General features: G+C 42.9%; 1 protein-coding gene across 4 annotated transcripts in view; it reads right to left on the bottom strand.

The window, feature by feature from the left end:
• Positions 1-4,796: 4,796 nt before the first annotated feature.
• Positions 4,797-13,229, bottom strand: part of PPEF1 (protein phosphatase with EF-hand domain 1) — a 95,992-nt gene continuing 87,559 nt past the window's right edge. For all 4 annotated transcript variants that reach the window (XM_081081517.1, XM_081081516.1, XM_081081519.1 and 1 more), the window contains 4 exons: positions 10,932-11,038; positions 7,642-7,805; positions 6,202-6,286; positions 4,797-5,389 (listed from right to left, as the gene is read on the bottom strand). In XM_081081517.1, coding sequence (XP_080937643.1) covers positions 5,181-5,389; positions 6,202-6,286; positions 7,642-7,805; positions 10,932-11,038 — 565 coding nt within the window. In that variant the 3' untranslated portion in view covers positions 4,797-5,180. The remainder of the gene's footprint in view (positions 5,390-6,201; positions 6,287-7,641; positions 7,806-10,931; positions 11,039-13,229) is intronic.

Genomic DNA, 13,229 nt, shown 5'->3' with positions numbered 1-13,229 from the left:
CTTTCTTTCTTTCTTTCTTTCTTTCTTTCTTTCTTCCTCCCTCCCTTTTCTTTCTTTCTTTCTTTCTTTCTTTCTTTCTTTCTTTCTTTCTTTCTCTTTCTTTCTTTCTTTCTTTCTTTCTTTCTTTCTTTCTTTTTCTTTCTTTCTTTTTCGCTTTCTTTCTTTTCTCTCTCTCTCTCTCTCTCTTTCTTCTTTCTCCTCACCTGAGGATATGTTTCCATTGATTTTCAGAGAATGTGGAAGAGAAAGGGAAAGACAGAGAGAAACATCAAAGTGAGAGGAACACTTTGATTGGTTGCCTCCTGCATGAGCCCTGACCTGGGCCCGGGCCAGGGAGGAGCCTGCAACCTAGGTACATGCCCTTGGTCAGAATTGAACCCAGAATCTGCGTTGAGCAGGCCGAGGCATTACCCACTGAGCCAAACCAGCTAGGGCAGGATATGACATTTCTTAACCCTCCAGCAGCAGACCTTCCTTTTTTTCCTCCAGGAGTGTGGTAAAAAACCCTAGATCACCTATTTGGACTCTCATTACCCAAGTTACTAAGAATATTACCAGTGGCATACAGGAAGCTTAGCCAATCAGCAGTCAGAAAAGGTGTTTCCTCTGTAGTTCACACCAATTGCCGGTATGGCCCCTGCCCGGGCCTAACGCCTCTGGCGAATCATTAGCCCTGGGCCGGGGCACCCCCAGCTCCCTGCCGCTGCCACCATCAACGATCGCTGGCTGGCTCCTCCTTGGCCCAAGCTTAAAGCCTCAGGCCGAGGTGTTAGGCCTGAGCTGGGGCACCCCCAGCTCCCTGCTGCCGCTGCTATCAAGGATCACTGGTTGGCTCCGTCCCGGTTCCCCATCGCTGCCACCATCAATAATCACTGGCTGGCTCCTCCCTGCCCCAAGCCTAAAGCCTCAGGCCGAGTTTTTAGGCCTGGGCCGGGGCACCCCCAGCTCCCTGCCGCTGCCACCATCAATGAGATCGCTGGCTGGCTCCTCCCTGGCCCAAGCTTAAAGCCTCAGGCCGAGGAGTTAGGCCTGAGCTGGGGCACCCCTAGCTCCCTGCTGCCACTGCTATCAAGGATCACTGGCTGGCTCCACCCCGGTTCCCCACTGCTGCAGCCATCAATGATCCCTGGCTGGCTCCTCTCCGGCCCAAGCCTAAAGCCTCTGGTTGAGGTGTTAGGCCTGGGCCTGGGCCGGCGCCCCCCGCCCCCAGCTCCCTGCCGCCGATAGCTGGCTGGCTCCACCCCGGCCCTGGCCTAAAGCCTCAGGCCGAAGCTTTAGACCTGGACCGGGGCACCCCCAGCTCCCCGCCACCGATCACTGGCTGGCTCTGCCCCGGTTCCCTGCCAAAGCCACTATCAAGGATCGCTTGCTGGCTCCGCCCTGGTCCAAGCCTAAAGCCTCTGGCTGAGGTGTTAGGCCTGGGCTGGATGCGCCCCCCCCCCATGCTCCCCACCATCAACAATCGCTGGCTGGCTCCTCCCTGACCCAGGCCTAACGCCTCAGGCCGAGGGTTTAGGCCTGGGCCGGGGCACCCCCAGCTCCCTGCAGCTGCCGCCATCAACAATCGCTGGCTCATGATCGCTGGCTGCCTCCTCCCTGGCCCAGCCTAAAGCTTCTGGCCAAAGCTTTAGGCCTGGACCGGGGCACCCCCAGTTCCCCACCACTGATCGCTGGCTGGCTCTGCCCCGGTTCCCTGCCACAACTGCCATCAAGGATCCCTGGCTGGCTCGCCCGGCCCAAGCCTAAAGTCTCTGGGCCAGGGCCAGGGCACCCCCAACTCCCTGCCACCAATTGCTGGCTGGCTCCTCCCCGGCCCAAGCCTAAAGCCTCTGGCCGAGGTGTTAGGCCTGGGATGGGGCACCCCAGCTCCCTGCTGCTGCCTCCATCAAGCATAGCTGGATGGCTCTGCCCGGTTCCCCGCCGCTGCCGCCATCAATGATTGCTGGCTGGCTCATCTCTGGCCCAAGCCTAAAGCCTCTGGCCGAGGCATTAGGCCTGGGCCGGGGCACCCCCAGCTCCCCATAGCCGATCACTGGCTGGCTCCGCCCAGGCCCCAGCCTAAAGCCTCAGTCTGAGGCTTGGGGATGACACATGCAAATTAGCCACCATCTTGGCTGTAGGTTAATTTGCATATCTTGCTGATTAGCCAATGGGAAGGGTAGGTCATACGGCTAATTACCATGTTTCTCTTTTATTAGATAGGATATATATATATAGTAAAATTGAGTTGCGGTTAAGCACAGCTCATGTCAGGCGGAAATTTTACATTAAATAGCAATCTTTGGTAAAATCAAAGTACATTTTTAGGTAAAATTTCCAATAAAGGCAGATAATTAATTCCAGGTATTAGAAGCCCAAGGGAGAAAATAAGAATTCCAGAAAGAACCTGAGAGTCAATAACCAGATGATGCTTAGGAAGCAACAACAAAAGGCCAACTGGTATTGCCAGAGATTGGACATTTTTCACAACCACTCTCCTGGGATTATCAGTGGATTCTCATGTGAGATAATGGGGCAGCTCTGTGCACATCAGGTTGTATGCATGCAGAGTACTCATCTTTCAGCTTCTGTTCTTCCAGAACCACTCTCAGCACCAAATTCTGTATCAATCAGGGTTAAAGCAGAGGCCAAACCCATAGGTCATGGTCACACACACACACACACACACACACACACACACAATCTCCATTCATCCATTCACTACAGTGGTCAGCAAACTGCGGCTTGCGAACCACATGCAGCTCTTTGGCCCCTTGAGTGTGGCTCTTCCACAAAATACCGACTTCTGCGCATGGGCCACGAAGTTTCAATCGCACTGTACATGTGCGCCCACACGTGGTATTTTGTGGAAGAGCCACACTCAAGGGGGCAAAGAGCTGCATGTGGCTCACGAGCTGCAGTTTGCCGACCACTGCCCTAGGAGAAGTAACTTATGCAAATGTGGAAGCTTGCTAAGCAGGCTCTGTCAGATTGTAGACACCATACCTGATGCTGGACCTTGAAGTCCACAGGGCAGGTAGTCAGGAGGGGAGATCTGAAGCAGGCTCAAACCCACAGGCTCTAACTGGCACCTCACGAGTATGGACTGATGCCACAGTCCATTCTTATCACCTATGGCCTTGGTGAACAGGTCATTCTGCAGAAGCCAGGGCTTTGTCACAGAACTAAACACACACACCTGGCCCAGGAGTCAGAGAAGCTGACAGGATCCAAGGGAATGTAGAGTGATACAGGCGTGGCTGGGCTTCACACCAATAAGGTGCATCAGCAGCTCAACAACACTGTGTAGGAGCTACACAATGACTGTGCTTCCCTTTGTCTTCCATCTCTCTCAAAAATCTCCCTCATGGCCTACCTTAACCAGAAACATACAAGAAAGGGAATTCCGAGAAATGTAATTCAGCCTATTCAGGTTGACACATTACAAAGCCATCACATTCTTTATTGTTTATGTGTCTCTTCAGATCCTCCTTTCATTCTTAAGTCAGCTTTAGTAAATTACATTTTCCCCTAGGAAATCATCCATTCTCCAGTTTTTAAAAAATTATTGGGATAAAGTCATTCACGGTATTTTTAGCAATTTCTGTTAGAGCTTGTTATATCCTTTTTTGGTCATTAGTATTATCTTCTTATACGGTTTCTAATTTCATTGCATTATGATCAGAGAATATAGTATCTTTGTTACTGATTGCTTGATATTTGAGATATTTTTAGTGGTCTAATACAGTGATTTTCAACTGGCATGCTGCAAGAATTTTTAAAACATGCAATACCTGATCAGTCAGGGGCACTGATCTCTTTTCCCTTATATTGTCAAATAAAAAAATGACAACAGCCAACACAATAACAGCCATCCGGTGTGAATGATTCAAAATTATACCTATTTTTTGTCAGATTGGCAAAAATATAGTTTTTGGTGTGTCTCAGAATTTTAGTAATTAGTTTATGTGTGCCATGAGATGAAAAAGATTGAAAATCACTGGTCTAATACATTATCAATTTTTATACACGTATAGACACACACATAGTCAGGTGGATTAATTGTGTTGTCCAATCTTCTATATACTAATTTATTTACATGATCAATTACTGATAGGTATATTCCAAATCTCTATTTCTTCTAGTAGTTATATCAATTTTTACATTATAAATTTTAAAGCTTTTATTATATGCATGTTTATAATTATTATATCTTCCTGGTGAATCACTCCTTTTAGCATTCAGTAATGACCTTTTTTATGCCTAATGATATTCTTTGCCTTAAAGTCTATCCTGTCTCATGTTAACATTGCTATGATTTTAATTATGCTCTTTTTTCCTCCTCCATAGGGTTTTCTTTTACTTTCCTAACAGCTCAGTTTACATTTAAAAATATATTTGTTATATTTTATCCATTATTTTGGTGTATATAGCAGGCAGTGTTGTAGGAAATATATCTACCCTGGCATATTAATAGATCTAGAAGTTCTCAAACTTAGAGAAAAATTAAAATACACTTGCCTTTAAACAGAAATCTCTTATTGTGTTTGATATGCCATCAGAATAGCAGAATAAATTGCACAATGTATACATACACAAGGCCTCATATTACCAGTGAAGGTGTCAAACCATATTCAAGGCAGGGCTCAAACTGAAAGTATTCACTTTGTATCTCCAACGAACAACAAAATAATATGTTTTCAAATAATACATTCCCACAGCTTACCCTGAGAATCCGATATAGCCCCCAACCCTGAAGGGTGGTTCCCCAACAATTAAGAATTACTGGTTTATGGTATCACCAAAGAAGATTACAGTTGAAAGCTGGAAATATTTTATTACATTAGTAGTTCAGTATTCCTCCTCCTATTCCTGGGCCACTTACAGATGGTATAGGTTTTTCTGTGTTCTATAGGTTTCTTTCTTTTAGTATGTTTCTAAACTGCTCTGGTCTCCTGGTAGGTGGACATCAAAGAGACCAACACTAGTCTCAAAATCAGTTTCTATCTAGAAATGTGTGATTCCTACCACTGGGGCTGACATTTAACCTAGTATTAACAAAATAGCTTACTAGGTACTTCTAATACCCACATTACACATCTGCTCATGGCAGAAATTGGGGTCTACTTCTTTCTACTACTGGTACTGCAAAAGATTGTATTCGTGACTATGTTCATAAGGAGGGGAAGCTCTACTTCTTATTAAGCAAGTTGGGTGTTTGATTTGTTCAAGTTGTCAAGTTGGTGTATCACATAGAAAGCTTTTAAGAACTCATTAAAGTCGATGCTTCCATCTTTGTTCAAGTCCATTCTTTCAGCAAGCTCATCAACTTGGGAATCACCAATATGAAGGTTGTAGTGACTACAAAAAAGTTTCCACATGGAATGAAATTCTTCCATCGAGATAAGACCTAAAAGAATATAGGAGAAGGCTGTGAGTGTTCATTTTAAGACCCACCGAAAGGAGGGGTGTATGGTAGCCATACAGATCAAATAGTCCCAATTTGAAGTTCACTAACATGCAGAGGGAAAAGATATGCTTGGATTCAATAAGAGCATTGCAAATAATGGCCCTGTCATTTTTTTATAGGCAATAATTTACTTTTGTGTTTTGACCATTAATTTTTTGGTGTTCAATAATCTCTGTAGTTAAGGATTATTGGATGATTTTTTAAAGTTTGAAAATATGGGTGGTGGGCACATGATGCAATATACAGATGATATATCATAAAATTGTACACTTTAAACCTATATAATTTTATTAACCAATGTCACCCTAAATTAATTTAATGAAAAAAATAAAGTATTTCTGCAAGCAAAAAAAGTTTGAAAATAAGTAATTGGGCATCAAAGCTAAGCAGAAAATGAGTTTCCATAGCCCTCAGTCTCAAAAATAGAATCAGAACTGTAGGAATTATTTTTATTGCCAGGAATAACTATGATGTTTAAATGTACAGTGAATTATCTTTTCATCTGTGCCGGTGACTTATAAAAGGAGCTATTCTTATCTGACTAATGGATACATAGGCCTATATAGGACCATATAGTCTTAAATACAGTCTGTAGCCAAACTAAAATATCAATAGCATTAAAGGTGAGTTCTCCCCTACCCAAAGTTAAATCAAGTTTGATAAAGTATGCAATAGATGAAAACAGAGTTCTGTTTTCAGAGAAACAAACTAACCTTTGCTCACTGCTAGTGAACTAATCAAAGTTCCTTTACCTGAGTGATCAGAGTCAATGACATTAAAAATGATTTGCAGGTCAGATCGGTATCTGTACAGAGTTTCAATGAGAGCTGACTGAGCCTAAAATAAAGATTTTCTAAGTGTTAAAACATAGAATTAATAACACAGATCAATTTTAGTAAATATAACAAGCATAAAACACCATCACCAATTCAAAGTAGGGGATTTAGATAGCCATTTGAAAAGGCAGGCCTTCCTTGCAGGCCCAACCCTCTTTAATCAGATAGAAGACCATGCTCTTCCGGTCTGCCGTCTACACTCCCCAAGGGACAGGGCCAAAGTAAATCAGGAAGCAATAAATAAAAACAGCCAACATATATTGAGAACACCTTGTGGTGTGCCAGGCTCTGCACTGAGAGTTTTTCTGTGGGTTGTTTCATTCAGTCCTTAACACAGCCCTAAGGAACAGAACTACTATTATGTCCATTTTACAGATTAAAGAACAGAAAGGTAAAGTAAGTTTCCCAAGGTTCATATAGCTGGTAAGTGGGATTTGAATCTCAGCTGCCTGAAACCAAGGCCGGCGAGCTCAGTCACCATGGTAAACTGCCTCATAAGTGAGGCCCAAAGTCTCCTTCCTGTGTGTATTTGAGGCTCCCACCTGCACTTTTACTTCCTCTCTCTTCTCTTAACCTCTCACCTCCTCTCCAATCACTCCAGTCTTAGTTCCCATCAGCTCACTTTCAGCCCAATGTTATAAATAATTGCTGATGAGTCATTAATTAATAAGTATGGGAGGGGGGGGGTCTGACAACTCTTCCTGGGGTATTTCCACTTTAATAAAGGATTCTAAACTTTAAAAGTCCTTAAGGTGCTTAGCCAGCATGGTCCAGTGGTTGAGCATCAACTTGTGAACCACGAGGTCACAGTTGGATTCTTGGTCAGGGCACATGCACGGGTTGTGGGCTCCATCCCCAGTGGGGGGCATGCAGGAAGCAGCCAATCAATGATTCTCTCTCATCGTTGATGTTTCTATCTCTCTGTTCCTCTCCCTTCCTCTCCGAAATCAATAAAAATATATTTTTAAAAAGTCCTTAAGGTATAAGACGTCATGTCAGTAAGACTATACACTCACAGTTTAATAGGGAATATGCTGAATATTTTAAAGGGAGTGTTATATGAAAGACTGGATGTCATATCTGTGCTTCTGCTGGACAGAGCTTAAGAGAGGAATCACACATTTGACATGATTTGCTTGCAAAAGCTTTTTCTCTTTTTTGCTTATCATTAGAATGCACACATTTCCTGAATAGACCGCAATGCACCTGCGAGTTCCCTCTCAGGCCTTTCCTAAGATTGCCACTCACGTCCATTAGATGATTCCACTCCCAACTTTTCAAAGGACCAAGTTACTCTTACAGGTTGCCCAAAGGGTGTTTATAACCAGGTTTTAGCCGGAGCTGTCTTTCACTTGCCTCTTTCACAGGTTTTTGAATTTGAATATCGTGGAAGCAGGTCATGTAGTCAATATTCCCATCATCGTCTGTGAGAACCAGATGTGAACTCAGGGTTCTCCATGGTAAGTTCAGCCCCAAGGTGTTTTCCATAGAAAAAGCCCACTGTCCCATAGAAATTTTTCCTAACAATAACAATCAAAAAGAAAAAAAGTCTATTAATTGGTTGATAATTTGATTTAAAAAAAATGCAACCTCCTCAGGGGAGCCAGTGGGAAGCCTGGGGTTTAAATGCTTGGGTGCCTCCTACTCCCCTTTCCAGTTTGTCCTACCAGGCCCCACGGATCCAAGGGAGGAATTAAAGAAAGTCTTTGGTATTCCACAGTGCTTTCCCTTACTGTTATGTGTAAGTAGTCAGACTTTGGGTGTTAGATGTCTTTTTCTGATTGACAAAATAAAGTATTTTATAATAGAAGATTTGAAAATGCAAAAGGATATAAAGAAAAAGTTATATAAAGGACAAAAGATTACTTTTATTTTTAACATTTTTGGCATATTATTCACTTTTCATTTTCCCAGATTAAACACTCTTTAATCCCCTAATATGATATGTAGTTTTCCAAAATATAAATCTTTATTTTCCCTGATTATTAAAGATATGCTTATTTGAAATGCTTTTGAATAAACAGAAAATAAAGCAATATTCACAATTTATATGTCCATTCTACTGTTGGTAGATACTGGATTATCTCCAATTTGGGGCTATCACAAATAGTGCTGCTAAGAACATTTCCATACATGCCCCTTTGGTGCACTGAACCTATAGTTCAATTTGGTGAGAATTTGTATCTTGACAACATTGACCCTTGAACATAATAATATCTACCCATTTATTTCAATTCTTTTTATTTCAATAATATTTTAGAAGTCTCATACATCAATTATTTGGTTTCTTCCTTGGTACTTATCTATTATGAATGGTATATTTTAAGGTTTTATCATCTATAAGTTAATTGCTAGCTATGCTAATTATCAATTTGCTAGGGGCCCGGTGCATGAAATTCGTGCACTGGGTGTGGGGGGGGGGGGGGAGAGTGTCCCTCAGCCCAGCCTGCCCCCTCTCACATACTGGGAGCCCTCAGGCGTTGACCCCCATCACCCTCCGATCGCCTGATCAGCCCCTTGCCCAGGCCTGATGCCTCTGCCAGAGGTGTCAGGCTTGGACAGGGGACCTCCATCTCCCCCTGATCACTGGCTCTGGCCCCCGCCCAGGCCTGAGGCCTCTGGCCCAGGAATCATGCCTGGGCAGGGGACCCCCATCTCCCTCTGATCGCTTGCTCCACCCCCCACCCAAGCCTGACGCCTCTGACCCAGGCTTCAGGCCTGGGCAAGGGGACCATCATATCCCCCCAATCCCTGGCTCCGCCCCCCACCCAGGCCTGATGCCTCAGCCAGAGGAGTTGACCCTCATCACCCTCCGATCACCAATCACCGGATCGGCCCCTTGACCAGGCCTGAGGCCTCCGGCAGAGGTGTCAGGCCTGGGCAGGGGACCCCCAGTTCCCCGCGGTTGCAGGCTCCGCCCCTGCCCAGGCCTAGCGCCTCTGGCCTAGGCGTCCGGCCCAGGCAGCGGGGACCCGCAGTGGCAGCGGGGGGCGCCGCGATCGTGGGCTTCGCTTTAGGCCCAGGCAAGGGACCCCTAGCTCCTGGGACTGCCAGCTTCGACCGTGCCCAGCTCCCATCGCTGGCTCCACCCCTACTTCCTGCTATCACTGGCCAGGGCGGCAAAGGCGCCTGATTCTCCGATCATGGCTGGGGGGCAGGGCAAAGGCGGCCCTAGGGCCGCCTTTGCCCTGCCCCCCAGCTCTTAGCTCCCCACTGGGTTTCAGATCACTGTCAGTGGCAGGGGGCTTCTTCCTGCTTTCCCTTTCACCTCCCTGCATTGTGCCTACATATGCAAATTAGCCGCCATCTTGTTGGCAGTTAACTGCCAATCTTAGTTGGCAGTTAACTGCCAATCTTAGTTGGCAGTTAATTTGCATATAGCCCTGATTAGCCAATGAAAAAGGTATCGCTGTACACCAATTACCATTTTTCTCTTTTATTAGTGTAGATTACCACTCAGCTCCAAATGTACTCTTCCTTGCCCTGTTTTGTGATATTGGAGCTGATTCCTGTAAATATTTCCTTTTTTTGGCAGCTGGTATAATGTTAGACTTTGTCAGCAGAGGGTACAGGAAGAATACTCTAAGACATGGCAGAAGAAATGGTTCTTGTATGCTTTACTCACTAGTAAATTTCACTGACTCCACAGTGGTGCCTCCCTTGCCAGCAGTGTGTGGGAGACACAGTGGTGCACACCTCAAAGAGTTTTGCTGATATTACAGTGGGTGGCTTCATCCTCTCCAGCCCTGTCTCTCTAGCTGCAGACCAACTCTGACCTGAGACATCTCAGTGAACTTCTCCCTGCAGTGGGCCACAGTCACACCCTCCCTGATGAGATCTGAATCTTAGCCTTGGTTGGAAGCAGGAGACTCTTCGAAGTTTGTTCCTTCCTTGGGTACCCTCTCTCAGCCTTAGAGATAGTAGCTGTTCCCTACACTTCCTATTCCTATATTCTTTTACCTCTTTTAGTAATTAATTATTTTTTACTAGTTAATAATTCTTTATACTAAGTTTCAGTGTTCAAAACAGTGATGTGGTTTCTATCTCCTGAATAGGCTCTGACTAATACATAGTGATATTTTTTTTTTCCTTTCTAATTCTTATGGTTTTAACTTGCCTTATTTCACTGGCTAACATCCCTAGTAGAATGTTGAACAGTCTTGAGAGTAGGCATCTGTATTAGTTTCCTACTGCTGTTATAACAAATTACCACAGACTTAGTGGCTTAAAATAATACAAATTTATACTCTTATATTTCTGGAATTTTGAAGTCCAAAATCAGTTTCACAGAGAAAGAAGATGCAGCCTAGAGATTTATCATACTTACTGTGAGGCTGGTAAATGCACTACAATTCTGCATCCTCTAGATTCTAGCTATTTCTTAACAGGCAGGCCTTCCAGAGTGTCTAGTCTGACATATTACCAAAATAGAATTTAAATTCGGGATTGTTGTTTGAAAGAAGCTTACTGAAAAGGAGGACTATGCCTTTTCCCAAGCATATAGTGAATTATATTTTATTTTATCTCTATCATTCCTCACTAGTAAAAATAGAGAACCGAGATCTTAAGAAAGCAAAGAAAATGAAAACAGATCTGCATGTAACCTGGCAAGTTAAGAAATGGTAAGCATTGTATAATTTTATTACCTGATTTAGTTCGGTCTTGAAGTTGAAAACTACGAATGAGATCTGTTTTTCGTGAAACCATTCTCTCTTTCAGTATCCTGATGGCACTACTTTCTATGGTGTTCACTCTATGTTAAGAAAACAATTATTAGGTGAAAATTACATGAATCATCATGTTCTGTTTCATTTTAATGTACTATGTTACCAGTTTCTGCTTTTAAAAAAAGTTTTAATTGATTTCAGAGAGAGGAAAGCAGAGGAAGAGAGATAGAAACATCAATGATGAGAGAAAATCATTGATCAGCTGCCTCATGCACACTCCACACTGTGGATCAAGCCCACAACCTGGGTGTGTCCTGACCTGGTTCATAGGTCAATGCTCAACCCCTGAGCCACACCAGCTGGGCAATAAAAACATATTTTTTTCAAAATTATCCTGCTATATTTGGTCAAACATTTAATTAACTCACCCCTAATGCCTTGGCAGGCCCAGACCACAGTATTTTGTGAGCTGTATAAGGCCTGCAGGCCAGAAGTACCTCACTCCTGTTATATACCATATTAATAGAATAAAGGACCAAAAACACAATCATCTCAATAGATGCAGAAAACATATTTGACAAAATCCAGTATTCTTTCATGATAAAAACACTCCACAAACTAGTAATAGAGGGGAACTTCTTCAACTTGATAAGGGGCATCTATAAAAAACAACACAGCTAATATACTTAATGATAAAAGACTGAATGGTGTCCCTGTTACGATTGGGAACAAGATAAAATATCTGCTTTCACCACTTCTATTCAACATTGGTGTGGAGGTTCTAGCCAGGGCAACTGAGCAAGAAAAAGAAGTAAAGGCATCCAGATTGGAAGACAAGAAGTAAAACTATCTCCATTCACAGATAATATGATCTTGTATATAGAACATCCTAAGGAATCCACTAAAAACTAACAGAACTAATGTAGAAGTTCATCAATATTGCACAGAACACACAAAAAAATAAACTGTATTTCAATACACTAAAAATGAACCATTCAAAAATGTAATTAAGAAAATAAATCCAGCTTCTGCACAGCAAAAGAAATCAGCATCAAAATGAAAAGAGAGCCCACTGCATGGGAGAACATATTTGCCAATGATGCATCTGATAATGGGTTAATTTCCAAAATATATAAAGTACTCACACAACTCAACAAAAGGAAGACAAACAACCCAATCAAAAAATGGGCAGAAGATCTAAACAGACACTTCTCCAAAGCAGACATACAAATGGCATATGGAAAAATGAGACATATGGAAAAATGCTCAATGTCACTAGTCACTAAAGAGATGCAAATTAAAACAATAATGAGGTACTACTTTACACCTGCCAGGATGGGTACCATCAAATAAATCAACAAACACGTGCTGGTGAGAATATGGAGAAAAGAGAAACCCTAGTACATTGCTGGTGGTAATGCAGATTGGTACAACCACTATGGAGTGGAAAACATTATAGAGTTTCTTCAAAAAATTAAAAATGGTACTGCCATTTGACCCAATGATCCCACTTCTAGGAATATATCTTAAGAAATCCAAAACATCAATCAGAAAGAACATATGCGCCCCTATGTTCATAGCATTATTTACAATAGCTAAGATCTGGAAACAGCCCAAGTGCCCATCAGTAGATGACTGGATAAAAAAATTGTGGTATATTTTCACAATGGAATACTATGCAGCAGTAAAAAAGAAGGATCTCTTACCCTTTGAGACAGCATGGAGGGACCTGGAGAGTATCATGCTAAGTGAAATAAGTCAGTCAGAGAAAGATAAGTATCACATGATCTCACTTACATGGAGAATCTAATGAACAAAATAAACTGACAAACAAAATAGGTCCAGAGACATGGAAGCATGCAACAGACTGAGGATCCTTAGAGGGAAGTGGGGAGGGAAGAGAGCAATCAAAGAACTTATATGCATATATGCATAACCTATGGACACAGGCAATAGTGTTATGAAAGCCTAGGGAGGAGAAAGGAGTGGGAAGGAAGGGAGGGTCAACGAGGGGGGGGGGGTAGGGGGGAGGGGGACACCTGTAATACTTTCAACAATAAAGACAGATTTTTTAAAAAATAAAAGAACTCCACTTTATAGTACCAAAAAGAATAAAATACTTATAAATGAATTTAACAAAAGATGTCTAAGACTTGTACACTGAAAAGCACAACACTGTTTAAGGAAATGAAAGAAGGTCTCAATAAATAGAATATGGGTTGGAAGACTTAATATTGTTAAGCTGGCAACAGTCACAAAATTGATCTATAGATTCAA

The sequence above is a fragment of the Myotis nattereri genome (genome assembly GCF_964212035.1).
Source record: "Myotis nattereri genome assembly, chromosome: X".
NCBI classification, from domain to species: domain Eukaryota; kingdom Metazoa; phylum Chordata; class Mammalia; order Chiroptera; family Vespertilionidae; genus Myotis; species Myotis nattereri.
This window is presented reverse-complemented; position numbering and strand designations above follow the sequence as displayed.